We start from the raw sequence: 20,642 nt of genomic DNA, 5'->3' as shown, positions 1-20,642 counted from the left end.
GAAGCAGATAAGGTGTGAACCAAATACCCTCCTCTCTGTAGATCGCCTCTAAATATATACACTTACCATGATGTCACAATCCCTTTGCTTTTCCATAGCCTTACACCTATATGTATACACAGTCCTCCAATTCCAATGGAGGAGGCTCAAAGTATGTTTTGGGTATGCTAAATATTTTTATTGTAATGAGTAGTTTCAGTTTAAGATGAATGGGAAGAAGCTAGTAGGATTTGCCGGTACTCCATAAAACCCCATGCAGAGTTAAAAACCAAGGAAAACAAAGTCATCATCAAGTTTTCTGTTTTATTTAAGATTTTAGTTTTAATTCTGAAGAAAGAGGTACATTTCCTTGTTTTTAGTTTTAGCGTCAGGTTATAACCATGTTTATTTATCTGTTTCTTTTTTTTCCTGTCTTTTCAATACTGCACAAACGTCCAGAAACTACAGGGTTAAGTAAAAGCTGCAGGCAGAGGAGGTCAAAGGTTGCGCTCCTGATGGTGATCATGTGGCCCCAATGCAGTGCTATCCCAGAGTGCCCTAGTCAGGTGAATTTAAAAAAAAAGAGAGAGATTGACAGAGGAGACAGAAAGACTGACGTAAATATCACTTGTGTTTCAGCTGCTTATATTATGTTATATGCTAGGTATTAAATCTGTGAATACTTTTAAAACATTAAAGTTTACTTTAAATCTAAAGCCAAAATTTTTTAAAAAAACGTTTCCCCCTCTTTAAACCACTCTTTAGCAACATGCCAGTTACGTCTACAAGTTTTGTCCTTTGACCCACTTCGTCAAACTTCTTACTGACTTACATAAAGTACCCCCTTCCAAAAAAAATACATAGCAATTTCCCTGTGTAGTGACACCTGAATGCAAAATAACTGCGAGGCCACTGCTTTCCTCCACATATTCAGTAATTTTGTTTAAATTAAAAATAAAATGTTCATGTTTCTGTAATTGATTCTACATTTTAGCATTACATTTCTCCCCTACTGTAGATTGACTTTTTCCACTAGGCAGAAATGCTCATTATGTGCAAAAGACATAGGACAGATATATTCTCTTTTTAAGCATTGAGACAGCACTTTGATTTCTCTCTCTTTTTTTTCTTACAATGTTTAAGGAAATATTTTTAAACAGTGTATTTCAAACACTGGATCAGCAGAAACTTTACAACAAAAAAAATACGGTCATGACCCTGTGATCGCATTGCATTTGGGGGTGGAGGGGAAGATTTGATCAGGAACTAGATTCTTCAGAAAGAAAGATATGAGAAGGGAATGGTGGGTGGGTGGGTGTAGGGAGGAATCAGGGTGGGGCAATTCCTGCATCATGTTTTTTCCTCCTCCTTTCCTAATGACGATCCAGCGCTGAGCTCTGTAGTAGATCTGTGGGGGTTTTACTGGGGGGTCTGAAGGCTGTCTGAAAGCCTGGGGGAGGGGAATGGAAACTGGTGGGGTTTGAAGGGGGAGAGTAGGGGTTCCAACTGGCTCTGTGCAGAGGGATCTGTGTGCTGAAGGGGTTACTGTGGTGGGTCTGTGATGGGGCTGCACTGGGGCCGTCCATCTCTGTGAGGGCTTGAAGAGATTTTAGCCAATGTGGTGGATTGTCGTCTTGAAGGGAGTCTAAACTGTTTCCTGTGGAGGCTGGGATCCCTGTGAAGAGAAGAAAGAAGTGGGAGAAAAACAGGTGAGTCATGATAGAAACATGTTCAGTGTGAAGGAGGTCAGTTTAACCTAATAGATGGCAGTGGTGAGAAAACAATTCGTTTGTACAGAAAACATGTTTATACAGTTTATATCTCACTCTTCTCACAAAGATGAACATTTAAATCCAAATAGGAGAGTTTCCCTCCTAGAAATACTTTTTTTGTCATTAAGTCCATATTCTTACATCAAGCATTTGCCAAGCCCCCCTAATCACAAGGCCCAGGTCCCTGTCCATTACCTACCCAAACCCAGTTCTACCACCACTGCATGCTTTTCTCCCTTCTTGAATCATGCTTCAGCTATCTAACAGAGATACACAACCAGACAGCCTTATAAAAGAGAGCTTTATAAACAAGTGGAGTACGTTCATTTTTAAATTAGAAAGTCCAGGCACTGAAGGCATTAACAGAAGATCAGCAGTGCACGTACCGGACATGCCATCCAGCGGAAGGGATGCCAACATGAGCCTACAGTTATACACTGAGCATCCTAACCACCTGTGAAGATCCTGGGCATGCACTGGAAAGGGCTAAGTGGGGGTTTATTATACCTATTTGTTCCACAAGGATTCCTGGCTCCTTGAGGTTTTGTGGATGGAAGCTGGAAGAGACCACCGCATACAGACTTTTTTTTTTTGTTTTCAGATGCCGATTAGTTTGTACCAAATACCCAGCTGATGTTTGCCAGTGGAGCTGAAGGAGTGAGAAATGGTTACCTGTGATGATTGCGGGGTCCATCCAGCTGCCAGGGCTGTCCCAATTCAGGCTGTCGGAGGTGGCAGTGTTGGACGTTGGTACACTGTGGTTGGCGTTGGAGGGGGAAGAAGGATTGGGCAGCCCACCAAAGTTGATGTTAATGTTCGGTAGAAGTGCCCTTAGCCCGTCCTGCCATTCCTTCATATTTAAACTCTCTACAGAACTGCTGTTGTCTGGGAGATTTACCAACAAAAAAAAAAAAATGAAAGATAAAAAAATAAAAAGCTGAAGTTAGAAACAGGTGTCCTCCTTTGGTGGGGGAAGGGAATCTTCTTTCTCTACTAAGCATTTAATACAGTTTCCCTATCAAGAAACTGGGGGAAGGGATTTTAATATGGACTATGAATCAATCAAGATGGGGTTGGCATGTTTTTTTTTGTTTCACTTTTTTAGTGTAATGGTGCAGGAGAAAGATTTAACTCCTTCCCCACTCATGTCACCATTTATTCAAGTTAGAGACCTGAATGGTCAAGGGCACAATGGCTCTCCTTTCATTACCAGTGGGAGAAGACCCACAAGATCTTTTATCAGAGGATTGCCATCGCACATCTCGTCTACCCAATTCATCTACTTTATGAATAGACAGAAGATGCTAAAGTCTGCCATTGAGAATGCCTTCCAGTATATTAAAGTGAAGAAAGACTTCAATAGCAGAGCCCTAGCCTAACATGATTAGTCACTTGGGAAAACCAAAGAAGGGGGCTGTTTGATTACAGCTTGCTCATTTACAGCGCTGCAGATGCTATTCAAAAGGAAAAGGTAGCAATGCGTGCATTAAGTCAGAAAGAATGTATTTCTCTCTTTCAGCCTAAGGGCAAAGGAGGAAATTCCTAAAAGATCTTTCAGAATAATTCCCAGCATTGCAATCTGCTCCAGCTGAAACAAGACACCAAACAGTGAACGCTAAACTCCTTTGCCCTGATGGTTTCAGGGCATCCATTACCAAAGAAGGGCAATGGGATAACAGAAGATTCTCTTCTACATAGGTTCTTATACTGCATTCGTCACTGCAGTCATTGAGTGCCTGACGATTACATTTAATGATTTATGGAACACTAATACAGAAACAGCAGGGGCTGATACCATGTCAAACAGAGCAGACCTTGATTTTATACAATGCTTCTTCTACTCCAGGGATACCAAAGCACTTCACAGACCAAGATACTGATGATGCAGCAATTGTGTCAGCAATTTTGCAATAATTTACAGTCAGCCAAGATCTCATTTTCTATTTGAGGGAATGTTTGCCAGCACACTGTAGTTACCTTAGTATTTTAAATCACTGATGCCAACTTCCATCTTGACAGCCAGAGAGAGAGAGAGAGAGAGTAAAAGAGATGTTTGATGCCATATCTGAAGAGTGGCCTCTGACAGGGCAGTATTTGTAGGGCAATGCTGCTCCACCAGCATTGGATGAGACTAAGCCCTGGCAGGAAGTTTGAACTGCAACCAAATGGACCTTTTGGCATCCAATTTGTGATTCCAATCCAACAAGATGAGAAGGGGAAGGATGGGGTACTCCCCTACCTCCAACCATTCTTCAGTGACATTTGTAAGTCTGACTGCTCAGAGTGAAGAACAGATATCCTTGGTGAGTGCCTATACCTAAAGGGAGCATGCAGTGTGAAAGTTCTCCAACACCTCCTCTGTCCTGATATGGCACCTCTTTCTCCAAGACTTCTCATAAGAATAAACGTTTATATTTCCATATGGAAGGAATTTTTGCTCAACATATGGATAAGTGATTCAATATCTTAAATCATTATTTGTGATCTAAGCCAAACTTTAACCCATGGCATCAATAGCAAGTCCAGTTACCATATTAATCCACTACATCCAGTCAATGTGCCATAAGGATTGCAGCAGGGTATTCCTGACCTTTCACGTGCCAAAAAAATATCAATAGCCTTTCTAAGCACTCTCTTTATATGTATGTAACATGATCAACCATGCCATGCTATATGGCAGCAAGCAGAATCTAGAACATAAGGGTGAAGGCCCTTGTGCACAGTATAGTCAGACTTAAATATCTGGTGTGGAAACCAGGGAAGAGGACAAAGGCATCAATCAAATCACTTCCAAGGTGATAACTAAAGTTATCCACAGTAGTTGGAGACTGGTCATCACACCCTATAGTAATTTTCAGGATACAAAATTTATCTTATCAGCTGTTAAACTGTAATGCTTGCAATTATTTGATGTTATCTTTTCCCCTTGGCTGAGGCTAGAGAACTGCTCATCCTTCAGAAGTTAGCAAATAAAGTAACATCTGAAGAAAAGAAGCAAAACCAAATGTCAAGTCTCAACCAGTGAGCAAAGACTAGACACACAAGAGTCAACAAATCCAACAGCAGAAATTATTAATCCAAAAGCCTGCCCACTGACTATTTGCAAATTAGTCAAGTACCAAAAGTGGTTCAAACTTTACATGCTACAGCAGAAAAGGAGATCAGAGAAGCTTTTTTCTCAAGCCAATCAAGACTTGAAAGACTAACTTACTTCAACCCTAGCTCACAGAACTGAAGAGTGCTATTATCAAACAATCTTAGAGCATGCTTAACAGTATGTGGCAGACAAGTGGCTAATATATTAGGCCCTGTACAATTTGTAGGAAAGTGATGGGTTTTCACAGATTTGTTCTACACTCATTTAGTGTGAAACCCTGGTGCACACATTTTTACTTGCTCTCACTGATTTGTCAATTAGTCATTCCTCCTATTTTACTATAATCTAGTTTTGTGCTCTTTAGAATTTTTTACTCCCTGTAATTCCTTTGGAAGGTTGGACATGTGTTTGCAACTTCTTGTTTAGCCAGACGGGAAAACTAGTCTAGTTTCCTAAAAGTCTAGCTGAAATGAAAGATGAGTGGACTTGTGGCATAGAAGAGGTAAAAAATCAGCTGCAACCCAAGTCACAACTGTTCCCATTAGGTTTGTGCCCAAGGCCCTCATAAATAGCACCATAAAAATCAAGTTGCTGGATTCAGCTCTCAGTAAAGAAGGTTCTAATTCACTAACTCAGAAAAATGATTATGGAAGATTCTCAATGGACATTTACCACCACCTTCAAGAGCCACATGTTATGTCAGCAGAAGTGGATGTAGGACAGGTAGATCTCTCCAGTCAACATCACTTAGTTGCAGAAGATAGACAAGTGCTCTCCAATGACTAACTAGGGGCCAAACACAATGCTTCTGCAACACCTGCCAGCCTGAAATGTGCAGAATAATTTTATGACCAGATACTGTTCATTCCCTACTTGGTATTAATGTGGCAGTAATTAGTAGTGGTACTGTAAATTATTTAGTGGCAAGTAGTGACATGCAGGAAAGACACCATGCTGCCAATGTAAACAGCTCAACGTGCAGCAGTAGTCAAAAAAAGCAAGAAAGATATTAGGACTCAGGATGTATAAGAAATGGGACAGAAAATACCAAAGATAGTCTAAATGCCACATTATCTAATCAATTCTGGTCACCTGGCATCAAACTTTTTTTTTTTTTTTAAAGACATATTGTGGCATAAACAGGAGTCCAAATTGGTTTTTGTCATCTCTTTCTGAGGTAAAAGACTTCCATATAAAGAGATATCGAAAAGGCTGGGACTGTGTTTGGAGAGAAGATACACATTAATAGAACAGTATAAAGAAGGTTAATTAGGCACTCCAATTTACTCTCATAATACAAAAGCAAAAAGGAACATTCAATGAAACTGAAAGGTAAGAAATTTAAAACTGATGAAAAGATTTTTTAAAAAGTCAATATAATTAATTTGAGGCAATGAGTTCCCGCAAGGCACTGAGGTCAAGAGCTTAACAGATCTCAGAAAGGACTTGACATATATGGATAATGAAAACATCCACAGCTACATTATTTGAGGGGGGGGGGGGGGGAATGTCTGTTTTGTTTTGTTTTTTAAAGACCGGTAAATGTTTATGATTCAGGGCATGACTGTAAAGTTTAGGAAGAAGGGCAAGCTAGCTTTCCCAGCCAACATGGCTTTCTGGGGTAGGGATAGGTGGATGAAACCACTCAGCCAATGGGACAGCTCTGCTTAACTGAAGCGCTCTCACTGAGTAATCCAGGTGCCTGCAACAGGTTCCTGGTTTGGCTGGCTGGGACACAGACATTAATTAAAGGGCCAGGCTAAGCAGAAGAGGACCTCTCACCACTCCACCCACCAATGAAAAATGCAGTAGGGATTGGAATAATACAGACTTTGATGAGGTCTGATTTTAAGTGGGTGGGTTGAATACTGTGAACATGATGCTCTGGATCTGAGCATTGAAACTGGGAGGGTAGATGAGAGGTGAATCATCTATTGCCTTCCCCAGTGCGCCCAGGACAGATGGCCTTGAGAAATTATTCTGTGAAGGAATTAAAGTTGCAGCCATTTGTTCAAAATTTCAGATGTTTGCCTTCCTCACTGGCCTCTGCAATTCACAAAGATCCCAGTTTCTTGCACCTTCTTCTAAAGTCTCAATTCGTGGCTAAAGTCATATTAGGTCAGATAGGTGTCCTGTCTGTCAATTCCTCTGTTCTTATGCAATACTTCTGCAGCCCTGTATGGTAAATTTCAGCCCAAATGGTTAGAGTTCGGCAAAGTTATAAGCAATTGAAAACAGAGTTGTATATGGAAAGTGTGGGGAAACCTTAACTATGGTCATCATTACCTGCTCCACTTATAATAAAGCTTCCTAGATGTTATTTAAGAGTGTGGCTCCTGAAGCCCATAGCTGGTCCTATTTTCTTTTATATTAAAAGTCAAGTTTTAATCCAAGTTGTATCATAAAACTGGCATAATATATAAAAACAAGAGGAAAATGAAAAAAATAATTTAAACCCCAGATGAACCTGCGTCTGTCAAAGAAGTTCCTCTACCACTTCTACCAGATTTTTTTTTGGGGGGGGGGGGAGGTGGAGGTGGTGTAACTGAATATTTTTAGACTTTTGTTTCAGTTTACCACCATTAAACTGGTAATATGAGACTAATACTTCTTCATCCTCACACTTGTTTCTCTTCATAGCCTCTTTCAGTAACTTAAGCAGTGTGTGGAGGAGGGTGGGAAAAGGTGGGGAACTCGTGCCAAGTTTAAATCCACCAATCACAATCTTTCTGGAAAGGTTTTCTATTCTGACTTGAAGATAATCTTAGAAATAGGTTTGATAGATCTTTGTTTTGTTCCTAAGGCAATAGATTAATTTGGTAAAGCTGCAATGAAAAAGCCAACTCCCATTTGAAAAACAGGCTCAGGTAAAATCAAGCATTTCAGTCATGAACGTCTATTGTTCTCTCAGTGTGCATTATTTCATAAACTCTATTCATGTTGATGGCAACTTGTATCCCCCCCTGCGAGGTGAACAGATTCCAAAGCATGGCACTTTGCTGAAAATATTCAGTTTCCAGTGTGATACACAAGCATGAAATTCAACAGTTGTAGCTAAAAAGCTTAGCACATTAGCACCTGTCCTTCTCTATGGTGGATAAATTAGGGAAGTATAGTGACAGATAAAAAGCTTTCATCAACACAACAAGTTCAACTCATCCCACACTGATCATGACCAACAGTGTACCACCATTTGATGTCTGAGCATTATTCTGTGTGGAAAACTGATAGTTTTGAGTTCCTAATGGACAAATTTCCACATCACAAAAAATCCTACTGTCACAATGACACCTTAGTAGGCAGTCTTACTGCAAATAGAAAGGACTTTAGAATATCCTTATGTTTAAAGATTATCCCTCCCAATCAGATAGGCAGCACGTGCCTGCATATGTGGACAGGGCCTAGACACGACACTACATTAGCTTAGACAAGGCCTAGACACTACACTGGTAACATCAGTTTGACTAAATTCCAGAGTATTTATAGGGGAATTTGTAAAACAATCAGAGCTTTGAAACTCAATTTTCACGACCCCCTATTCAGCTTGTTTTGAGGGAGGTACAGTAGTTTGATGAAGGTGTGTTTTAAGTAAGCTACCTCCAAATCTGGGACCCTGGAGCAGTTTTGGTTGGAAATTTGAACGTCCTTCCTAGGCTTTTCATGTATGCATCTGATCTTTGTATGGCCTACCTTATCTCCCTACTTTAGTGTAATTTAGATGGTGGACAAGGTGGCTGAGAGGAAATTTTCCAAAATTAGACCAATATCAAGTTGTCACTTGAATTTCAACATGTAGATCTATGACCAAATTTTGGCCATGAAACAAAAGACATTTACCTTTTCCATAACTGGTGTTTTTCGAGATGTGTTGCTCATGTCTCTTTCACAGTAGGTGTGTGTGCTCGCCACGTGCACTGGTGCTGGAAGTTCTTCCCCTAGCAGTACCTGTAGGGGAGCACCCCAGTGACCCCTGGAGTGGCGCCTCCATGGTGCGGTATAATGGGAACTGCTCGCTCCCCCCACCCTCAGTTCCTTCTTGCCAGACAACTCTGACAGAGGTGAAAGAGGGCGGGATGCGGAATAGACATGAGCAACGCATCTTGAAGAACACCAGTTACAGAAAAGGTAACTGTCTTTTCTTCTTCAAGTGATTGCTCATGTGTATTCCACAGTAGGTGATTCCAAGCTATATCTGTTGGAGGTGGGTAGGAGTTCATAAATTCTCGGGACGGAGAAAAGCCCTGCCAAACCCGGCGCCCTCCCTGGTTTGGGAGACGATCACATAATGCGAGGTGAAAGTGTGAACTGAAGACCACATAGCAGCCTTACAAATATCCTGGATGGGGACATGGGCCAAAAAGGCAGCCGATGAGGCCTGCACCCGAGTTGACTGCGCAGTCACAATTGGGATTCCCGCCAGGCCATAACAGGTACAGATGCACGAGGTGATCCAGTTGGAGAGCTGCTGAGTGGAGATCGACCAGGGAGACCATGCGGAACTTGAGCTTCACCATGTACTAGTTCAGGCCTGGGAGGTCCAGGATGGGCCTGAGCCCCCTTTGGCCTTCGGGATAAGGAAATAACAGGAGTAATACCCCTTGCCCATGAACTCCTCTAGCACCGCCTCTATCGCTCCTAGTCCTAGGAGCCGCCCCACCTCTTGCTCGAGCAGAGCTTCATGCGAGTGGTCCCCCAAGAGGGATGGGGGCAGGAGGTGGTTGGGCGGGGAGGAAATAAACTGGAGAGTGTAACCCTGGGAGATGGTGTTGAGAACCCATCGGTCCAAGGTCAGCCGCAACCATTCCGGGAGGAAAGCTAACAACCAGTTGGAGAAGAGAAGCTTATTTGGGGGTGGATCCCTGCTGAAGACTGGCGGGGTACCCCCGAGCGTCCCATCAAAAATGCCTTTTCCCTGCCTGCTTGCCCTTGGAGGACCCAGGCTGGGGGGGAGGGGGGGAAGGCCGAGTACCTCTGGGGGCATCTCTTATAGTCCCGCTGCTTCTTATGGGCGGCCTCATACTTTGGGAGGGTGGCCTGGGTTGGAGTCTGCTGTGGCTTGAACTTAGGTTTTGCCGGAGCCAGGACATAGTGGCCCAGAGTCTGGAGGGTCGTGCGGGAGTCTTTCATGCCACGCAGCCTTGTATCTGCTTTCCCGTCAAACTGGAGATCCTGCATGGAAGACTGTGCCTCGCTGGACAGCCCAGAGAGCAGGAGCCATGACACCCATCTCATGGACACTGCAGAGGTCATTAATTACGTGGCCATGTCCCCAGCATCCGAGGCTGCCTGCAGGGACGCCCTAGCAGTCGCTGCCCCTTCCTCCACTAGCACCTTGAACTCCTTCCTATCACACTCCTGGAGGGAGTCCTCAAACTTAGGCAGGGAGCCCCACAGATTGAATTTGTACTGGCCCAGGAGAGTCTGATGGTTCGCTACTTGTAACTAGAAGCTCGAAGATTAATAAATTTTCCTTCCGAAAGAGTCCAGTCTCAGAGTCTTTGTTCTTGGGTTGGGACTGGCTGATCCTGCCGCTCCCTGTGGTTGACCGACTCGACCACCAGGGAGTTGGACACTGGGTGGGTATACAAGCACTCATGCCCCTTGGTGGGTACAAAGTACTTGCGTTCCGCCTTTTTAGAGATGGGGACCAACGAGGCCGGTGTTTGCCACAGGGCATTTGAAATCTTAGCCACCCTTTCAAGGAGGGCAAGGCCATCCTACCCGGTGCTGATGGGGACAATACGTTAAACAGGGAGTCCGAGGGCTCCTCCATTTCCTCTGCCTGTAGATGTAGGCTTGCTGCCACCCTCTTTAAGACTTCTTGGTAGGCCATGAAGTCCTCCTGCGGGACGGAGGGGGGCGGGGCCGCAATCGCCTCCTCTGGGCAGGGCGAAGAGGCCGGTGAGGTGCTGTGGGTGTCGGCAGGCACCGGAGGGTCCACCACCTGGTTGGACTCTGGGCACGGTGCTGAGGACATAGGTCCCACCGACTCCTTTCTCAGGGGTCTGGAGAGGGAGGCTGACAGTGCTTCCGAAGCTCTGGCCATCGAGTGAGCTCCCACCAGATGCTGTGCTGGAGGTCATGGTGTCCACTGGTACCATTGGGCCGGCCATGACACTCAGTGCCACTGCACCTGCTGTGGCACCGGTGGGGCTGGCTGGCCTGGCCCATCAAAGGACTGCTACGAATGGAGACCGGGCTGGCATAAGATCTGCTGCTGTCACTGGACCGGTAGGAGTGGCAGTGCCAGAATCTATGACCACCACGGGAGCATGATCTCGACGTAGCGGACCGGTACCGACGGTAATAGCTGCTCCGTGAATGGCCTCAACAGGCGGACCCGCGATGGTGAGACGCCGGCGATCGACGTCTGGAGCTGCGATGTCTTGGCAGACATTTGGAGCGAGAGTCCGAGCGGGAATGGCGTCGGCGACTGTGCCGTGACCGACTGTGGTACCCTCTTGGAGACAAGGACTGATGGCGACGCCTGCTGCAGTCCCGTCGATATTAGCTCCTTGAGGACGAGTGGTGCTGCAAGTCCTGACCAGATGGGACCCAGCCAGACAGTCTGGTTGGTGTCAAGGGTGTTCCACCTAGACTGTGCCCCAAGCGGTCGCTGGGCAGTGATCAGCGTTGAGAATGTTCCCTTGACCAAGACTGGGCCGGAGGTGACTGTGGAGATCCCAGCAGCAGCTTGCCTCTGGAGCGCGGGACCGACATCAGCGGCGCTCCAGCACCGGCATGGACATGACGTCCTGGGCTGCCTGGAGGGCTTCAGCATGGACAGCATCCGGAGAGGCCTGTCCCGAAGGGTTGAGTTGGAGGCCTGGGGCCCGGTGGGGACCAAGGACTGCCCAACATGGGCCTAGCCTCTGCCCCAGACTTCCCCTCGGTGCCGCTGCAAAGAGGGGGTCTTCCTGGCCCTCTTGGTGTGCCCGTGGACAGGGAACAGTGCCGGCTGGTCAATGGCACCGGAGGGCCACCATGTACCGACGCCGCGGTGCCGAGTACCGGTTCGGAGCGGCGTGCCAGGGTCAACGCCGACTCCATCAGGATGGCCCGGAGTCTAATGTCCCTTTCTCTTTTGGTCTGAGGCTTAAACTATTTGCAAATCTTGCACCTTTCGCTGATATGGGTTTTTTGCAAACAGTCTGCGTGTGGGTCACTTTTTGGCATAGAGCGCCTACAACAGCCGCACGACTTAAATCCGGGGGCGTGGGGCATGCCCTGGCCCAGGTTCACTGACTAACTAAACAGCTAACTAACTACAGGTACTAACGTTGAACGAACGAACAGTTCTGGGGGTGAGCTACAGCAAAGCTAGAGCAGAGCAGTTCCAATGCACCTTCACTGGCGGCAAGAAGGAACTGAATGTGGGGGGAGCGTGCAGCTCCCTTTATACCATGCCAGGCAGGCACCACTGCGGGGGTCACGGAAGCGCTCCCCCCCATGGGTACTGCTAGGGGAAAAACTTCCGGAACTGGTGCATGTGGTGGGCACACACACCTATTGTGAAATACACGTGAGCAATCACTCGAAGAATTAATGTTCAGTAAGTCAGATTTACTTATTTATAGCAAAAAAATAACATGCCTATTAAATAAATATTTAAGGCAGATGTAATCCTTTGTCTTGCCAAACTTCAGTTACATATCTCAAGATATTGCAAAAAACTGGACTGGACCCTCATCTGAATTCAGCCAGAAGACAGAATAAAGAGATACCACAAAACAATGCGGACAATAAATATGCTCTGTTTTGAAGCTTTTACATAATGAATAACTCAAGCTTACTTTTACTCTTGCCTTTTTATTAAATATGATAAAGCAACATCACATTAGACACATCTGTTTTAACTATGCTTTCCTCAAAAGTAACTGGTTTTCTGATTTTTTGAATAATAAATCCTATCATTTGATTGATTATACAGAAGCAGATATATTGTGTTGTTGTTTTTTTTTTTTACACTAACCCTGTATAACTGACTGATCATTATAGCATCCTACACTCTATTCGACATTAATTTGACTTTTCCCACCAAAGGAGTCTAGAATAGATATATGGAAACAGCTTGTTGTCTAATTTAGATCAAGTTTCCTATCCTATAAGAATAAGTGCCTCATGTGGATTCTCTCTTACATTGAGAACTATTATTGAAGTATGTGTTGCAAAGTCACACAATGAAATACAATAACATTTATGCCAAAATACTAAATACATTCTCATTCCATTAGAAAGCAAACACTCCTGTAATTTTAGATAAAGAGATCGCTATGCTATAGTGACCTCTTTGGGTTACCAAGAGTAAAATATAACAGCACAACAGAGCAGAGGGCTAGGCACTTCAAGTAAGCCAACACAGGCAAAATTCAGTGGAACACGGATGATATAAACTATTATACTAGCAATGCCACCAAACTGATTGCGCTGTATAGCAACACAGAGTGAAAAGAATAACGAGATTTATTAAATAGTCAGCACTAAAATGGCTTAAATGTATAAAGGCCCTTGTCCAGCCCTAGGTACCATGTACAGTACTGATCAGTTTTTAAAAAAGGACATTCAATTGCTGCAAAAAGTCCAGAATATCACAAGACTACAGTAGGAAGAGAAGAGAGGCCACACAAAGATAAGATGCACAGCTTAATACGACGGCAGGGGTGAAAAGAGCTGATTGTGGTATAACAAATACCAAAAGGAGACCCACCAAAATCTAGGATAGATTATCAACTTGGTCACAACCACAAATGGAGGTACCAGAAAACCGTGCCCCCTTATAGCACAGCATCTGTCAGCTCTTAAGACAATCCTTTGTGCTGGCTGCTGTAATGCTTCATCGAGAACTGGCACTTCCTGGAAAGTATTACAGGAACCAGTCCCTTAAGCCATCCTAAGAATACATAACGTACAACCAAGGCACTAAAGACCACAGAAGAGAGCTTAGAACCCCTGATCTTAAGTACAATCTCTTATCTGTGCAGAAAGAATAAACATAGGTTTAGTCTAAACGTAAATGGGGGCTTCTTCAAATCAAAGGATAACAAATATAAAACAGTTTAAGAAGTTTAGTGGGAGATAAGCTTAAACTGTTAGTAGCTGAGTTAATGGCAGGATTAGGAGACTCCATGTTTTCCCTCTATCCAGAACAGCTATGATTCTGGTAGCAGTGACTTGTGGTAACCCCACAATATTTAGTGCACTCTCATTACTCCAACCCTCATCACTATGGAGGTGCAGCTCAGACATAGTGCTCTGCATTATCAGTTTTTACTGATTTTGACCAATAAATTTTCCACTTTTTTTATATTAAGAGTTTGGGATTCACTAATTTACACTCATTTATCAATCCACTCGCTTTTTTGGGTGCTTATTTTTGCTAAACACTAACATCTTCCACAATTGTTGTGTCCTGCAGCTCCAAGATTGAAGCAATTCTGCAGTGTTAAACACAACACACGCACAGTCGGGATTGGAAAAATCAAACATTAATATCACACTACGGCTATGTCTACACTACTGCAGGGATCAATGCTCTGGCGATCAATGCACCGGGGGTCGATTTAGCAGGTCTAGTGAAGACCCACTAAATCAATGGCAGAACGCTTTCCAGTCGATGCTGGTTCTCCACCGGGAATGAGAGGAGTAAGGTAAGTTAACGGGAGAGCATCTCCCATTGACCCAGTGTGGTGTAGACACCGCAGTAAGTCGACCTAAGATACATCGACTCCAGCTACATTATTCACGTACCTGAAGTTAGGTCGACTTACTGCAGTAGTGTAGACAGCCTATGATTGCCTCAGAAGGAGACTCTGCCCACCTATTTCTTTGCATCCGTTCAGTGCGGCGCTGAATTTAAATAATAAATCCTCCACAGATAAAGATAAAGAGGTAAACATGGGGCAAAACCCACAAATCTATGCCTGAATATCAACAAGAAAAATCAGTCCTTTGACATTGTCAAGGAAAGTAAAGACGGAAACAAAGAGGATGCACTGCGCTACAAGTATGGCAGCATTTAGGTCTGTGCTTGCACTGACAAAATAAAGGAGCATTTCAAAAGGAAGGGACAAGAAGCTTAAAGAAGAAAGTGAGCTTTGGGGTAAACAGTAAATATCAAGAGTTTTCACCGGGGCTTGAATGAAAGAAGACACGGCACGACTGTGTCAATGAATGTGTATGTGCTCTTTGCTTCACTGGACAATCGCTGTTAATTGTGGAGGAGCCTATTAGTGACTTTGTGAGACTATGCTATCCAGCAGGAAAAACCCTTCCTAATGCAGACAATCTCACTCAAATATCTGAAAGATAACGACGATGCTTTGGTATCTAAACTGATGGAACAAACAAATGGAAATATGGTGTCTAATCTGATTTTTGATGAGTCTCCTGATGCTTTGGACCATCCAATTCTTGGCCTTTTGTTTTCATTTTTTTATTTCAAAGCAAATAAACCCAACTTCTTTTGTGCTGATTGTGACATTCATCTGCTCAGCTGACACCCATTTTGTCAACACAGTAGTAATGGATATGTTTGAGACATACCAACAAACTTGGGAAAAAGTAGCCACAACTAACACAGATTCTGCTTCCTACATGGCTAAGTTTGCATTGGAGTTTAAACTCACCCAGAAACCAGAGCTGCTACATATTACCTGTCCTGCTTATCTGACTAATGTTGCGCTGTCAACAGCTACTGGCTACAGAAGAAAAGACAGACATGAAATCTTGCATCATTTAGTTTGGGGCCATTTTCAAGCATGTGAACAAGCTGAAGGCTTTGTTTTAGATAGTGCTGAGCCGAATGCAGAGCCAACTGCTGATTACCTACCGCTGTTGTCCCACACTGGTGGATGACTTTGTACTTCACTGCCTGTTATGTACATAATGTGTTGACTAAGCTAATGCATCTCCTAGATCATGAATGGGCAAACTACGGCCCGCGGGCCACATCCGGCCCATAAAACCATTTAATCCGGCCCTCATCTCCCACCAGGGTGTGGGCTCAGGGGTTTGTCCTGCTCCGGCGCTCCAGCTGGAGAGCGGGATTGAGGGCTTGCCCCGCTCCACGTGGCTCCCAAGAAGCAGCCGGCATGACCCCACCTCAGGCTCCTATGTAGTACACGGAGGTGCAGCCAGACAGCAATGCACAATGCCCCATTCTCCAACACCGCCCCTGCAAACAGGGCAGCGTGCAGAGCTGCCTGGCTGCGCCTTGGAGCTGGGGGGGGGCATGCTTCCGGGGGCTGCTTACAGTAAGTGCCGCCAAGAGCCTGCACCCCTGAGCCTACCCCACGCCCTAAATCCCTGCCACAGCCCCGACCCCCAACCCCCTCAATCCAAGCCCAGAGCTCCCTCTTGTGCCCCCAGACTCTCATCCCAGCCCCACCCTAGAGGCCACACCCCCTCCCACACCCTGACCTCATTTCTGGCACCAACCAGAGACCTCACCCCCTCCTGCACCCCTACCCCCAATTTTGTGAGCATTCATGGCCCACCATACAATTTCCATTCCCCGATGTGGCCTACAGGCCAAATAGTTTGCCCACCCCTGTCCTAGATCATCCTTAGTTTGTTGGTTCTAAAGCAGAAAATCTGACTAGACTGGCATATAACCAAAATGACTTCCAGATTCTGTGCACCAACGCAACTTGTTGAAAACTTGGAATCACTGAGACATAATTCCGGTTTTTTCTGTTTCTCAGACTACTGCCGTTTGCCAATACAGATGTTTACTGGATCCTGACAACCAAAATAAAAGCTGCATGAGAAACATACTGCAAGAAAACCCAGGTGTTTCTGGAAATCCTTCTGATACCAGAACATGAGAAAACCAAAAATGCTTTCAAAACCTTCAACACAACAGTGACATGACAGTGGCCCGAAATCGGAACTCTAAAGTGTTTGGTGCTGAAGATTCTTTTTGGAATGTGATCCAGGTGTTGCACCCCTTCCTCAAGGTGAATTTTGTAGCAGACTACGAGCGTTATGCTAGAGCGTTTAATCCATTTGACACTACAGATGAAACTTCAAATCTGAAAGGGGTATTTACTATTTACATAAGCATGCCTAACCCTGACAATGTGAAACTGGATGTCCTGGCTTTTTGGAACAGTCATGAAGACATACTTCCCAACTTCAGAAAAGTGGCATGGTACGCTTTGAGCATATGTCCTGGATCTATTGTTGTAGAGTGCTTATTTTCAAAATTGGACTACTTCCATGACAGCAAGAGGCTGAACATGAATAAGGATACTTGGAAGAAAATTATGCGAGTGTACACAAACCAGGATTTCTGGTAAAATTATTAGCTCTGAGACACAAAAGATACCTTTGTACATAAAAACATTTCAGTTATAATGTAATAAAGTGTGTATATTATGAAAGTTCTCTTTTTTCCACGATTTTCCACATTTTTTAAACCAATTTCATTCCAGTTTTAATCTTTAGAAAATAAACACTGAAAAATTCCCAGAATTATTATTATTTACAAATAAAAACTGAAAATGTAGAACACTACTCATACAGAATGCAGACAGCCAGTGGCTGCTCATATCAAGAGGCGATATCCTGTGCTGGAACCTGTTGTTGCAGGCCACATTTCCATGTTAAAAAGATAGCTAGCTGTGGCGCATATTGGACTCCGTGAGATTAAAAAGTGGCAGAACAATTTTCCAGATTTTTTTCTGCCACATGGATTCAAAGTCAAAGGTCTTATGGACTTGAACATCGAGCAGAGGAAGCCATGAACTAGACTTGGTAGACCCCCTTGGACCAATTTTTTGTTCATGTACTTTCAACCAATTTGCATGAACTACGTTTTTTTAAAACTCATGCTTCTTCCTATATGTTTATACTTCTCCCACATCTATGAATTCAGATATATTGGGGTGCAAGTCATACCTTTATGAGTGTTCCAAAAAACAGCAAAAAATTAAGCTAAAAGTAGTGCTGTCAAGTGATTAAAAAAATTAATCAATTAATCGTGCTGTTAAACAACACCATTTATATTAATATTTTTATGTTTTCCACATTTTCAAATATACTGATTTCAATTACAACACAGAATACAAAGTGTACCGTACTCAGCTTATATTTATTATATTTGCACTGTAAAAATAATAGTATTTTTCAATTCACTTAATACAAGTACTGTAGTGTAATCTCTATCATGGGAGTTGAACTTACAAATGTAAAATTATGTACAAAAATAACTGCATTCAAAAATAAAACAATGTACAACTTTAGAACCTACAAGTCCACTCAGTCCTACTTCAGCCAATCACTCAAACAAGTCTGTTTACATTTGCAGGAGATAATGCTGCCTGCTTCTTGTTTACAATGTCACCTGAAAGTGGGAACAGGCGTTCGCCTCGCACTGTGTAGCTGGTGTTACAAGACATTTACGTGTCAGACGCACTAAACATTCGTGCGCCCCTTCATGCTTTGGCCACCATTCCAGAGGACATGTGTCCATGCTGATGATGGGTTCTGCTCTATAAAGATCCAAAGCAGTACACACCGATGCATATTCATTTTCATCATTTGAGTCAGATGCCACCAGAAGGCGGCTGATTTTCATTTTTGGTGGTTCGGGTTCTGTAGTTTCCCATCAGAGTGTTGCTCTTTTAAGACTTCTGAGAGCATGCTGCCTCTCTCAGATTCTGCCTCTCCCCTGCCTCTCTCAGATTCTGGAAGGCACTTCAGATTGTTAAACCTTGGGTTGAGTGCTGTAGCTATCTTTAGAAATCTCACATTGGTACTTTCTTTGTGTTTTCTGAAATCTGCAGTGAAAGTGTTCTTAAAATGAACAACATGCTACATCATCCTCCGAGACTGCTATAACATGAAATATATGGCAGAACGCGGGTAAAACACAGAACAAGAGACATACAATTCTCCCCCCAAGGAGTTCAGTCACAAATTTAATTGACACTTTTTTTTTAAAAACACGTCATCAGCATGCAACCGTGTCCTCTGGCATAGTGGCCAAAGCATGAAGGGGCATACAAATGTTTATCATATCTGGCACATAAATACCTTGCAATGCCGGCTACAAAAGTGCCATGCGAACATCTGTTCTCACTTTCAGAAGACATCATAAATAAGAAGCAGGCATCAATATATCCCATAAATGTAAACAAGCTTGTTTCTCTTAGTGATTGATTGGCTGAACAAAAAGTAGGACTGAGTGGATTTGTAGGTTCTAAAGTTTTACACTGTTTTGTTTTTGAGTGCAGTTACGTAACAAAGAAAAAAACCTACATTTGTAAGTTGCGCTTTCAAAGAGATTGCCCTACGGTACTCATATGAGATGAGATGAAAAATATTTTTTATAATTTTTACAGTGCAAATATTTGTAATAAAAATACAAAGTGAGCACTGTACACTTTGTATTCTGTGTTGTAATTGAAATCAATATATTTGAAAGTGTAGAAAAACATCCAAAATATTTAATTAACTTCCATTGGTATTCTATTGTTTAACAGTGCAATTAATCACAATTATTTTCTGAGTTAATCATGTGAGTTAACTGCGATTAATCGACAGCCCTAGTTAAAAGCCTAATGACAGACAAGCAGCCCAACAAGCCAACACTTTTTCTTTGTGGCTACCATGTTGTCCTTCAGAATTTAAGCTTTTATTTAAAAATAGCAATCATTATGGTTGCAAAGATAACCTTCAAAATATCAACAAAATCTAAATTGATACAGTAATGTCTGCTTAGGTCTCGAGGCAACTTGAAACAATACCACAGGTAATTTCCATTTCTGATTATCTATATGAAGTATTACAAATTTACTATTGATCACAGCATGCAAGAAAGAAGAGAAGTGATCATATGAAGATCTGTGCAATGTACTGAGAGGGTATGGCTACACTGGCGATTTGTAGCGCTGGAAAGCCTCCACCAGCGCTGCAATTAGTAAGTGGCCACACCTGCAGGGCACTTCCAGCGCTGCAACTCCCTGGCTGCAGCGCTGGCCGTACACCTCACTCGGCATGGGGAATAAGGATTCCAGCGCTGGTGCTGCAGCGCTGGTCATCAAGTGTGGCCACACACCAGCGCTGTGATTGGCCTCCAGGGTATAAGGTGTATCCCAGAATGCTTTTATAAATTACTCTTTGTTTTGTTATGCAGCCTCTCTTTGTTTTGTTGTGAACGAGCTCCGATCGGAGCTCCGAACAAACAGAGCTCCTGTTTGCTGTGATCATCTGTACCTGGCTGTAAACAATCAAATGAGAGGCAGGCAGGGAGAGTGAATGAAACAGAACGGAGGAGCTCCGTTGAACTGCTTATCTAAAAAAACAAACACTGATCACAGCAAACAGGAGCTATCTGTACCTGGCTGTGAACGATCAAATGAGAGGCAGGGGAAACAGCGTTGGATGCAGGGTTCGCAAACATTTTGTCAAGTATCAGAGGGGTAGCCGTGTTAGTCTGGTTCTGTAGAAGCAGCAAAGAATCCTGTGGCACCTTATAGACTAACAGACGTTTTGCAGCATGAGCTTTCGTGGGTGAATACCCACTTCTTCAGATGCAAACATTTTGTGATTTTTCCAATCTCTCTCTTCCCCGCTCCCTGTCACAGTACACCGCGGGGAGTCCGTGTTGGAGGCAGGCTGTTTGCAATTAAGAGTTAAGACTAAGGGGTCAGAAACATGTTCTGATTTTTCAATGCAGGAAGCTAAACACACAGTGTTGGCTCCAAAAATCCCCTCTCTCTTTCCCCCCGCTCCCTGTCACACTAGACCCCACTCCACCCCCCTCTTTTGAAAAGCACGTTGTGGCCACT

The 20,642-nt window shown here is 43.6% G+C and overlaps 1 protein-coding gene across 7 annotated transcripts in view; it reads right to left on the bottom strand.

Moving 5' to 3' along the window:
* Positions 1-283: 283 nt before the first annotated feature.
* Positions 284-20,642, bottom strand: part of CNOT4 (CCR4-NOT transcription complex subunit 4) — a 117,342-nt gene continuing 96,983 nt past the window's right edge. For 4 of the 7 annotated variants that reach the window (XM_044983111.1, XM_044983126.1, XM_044983118.1 and 1 more), the window contains 2 exons: positions 2,424-2,636; positions 284-1,654 (listed from right to left, as the gene is read on the bottom strand). In XM_044983111.1, coding sequence (XP_044839046.1) covers positions 1,353-1,654; positions 2,424-2,636 — 515 coding nt within the window. In that variant the 3' untranslated portion in view covers positions 284-1,352. The remainder of the gene's footprint in view (positions 1,655-2,423; positions 2,637-20,642) is intronic. The other 3 variants (XM_044983140.1, XM_044983150.1, XM_044983153.1) reach the window with 1 other exon arrangement.

Source organism: Mauremys mutica, chromosome 1 (genome assembly GCF_020497125.1).
Source record: "Mauremys mutica isolate MM-2020 ecotype Southern chromosome 1, ASM2049712v1, whole genome shotgun sequence".
Classification (NCBI taxonomy): Eukaryota; Metazoa; Chordata; order Testudines; family Geoemydidae; genus Mauremys; species Mauremys mutica.
Note: the sequence above shows the minus strand (reverse complement) of the source record. Positions and strands in the feature narration are given on the sequence as shown.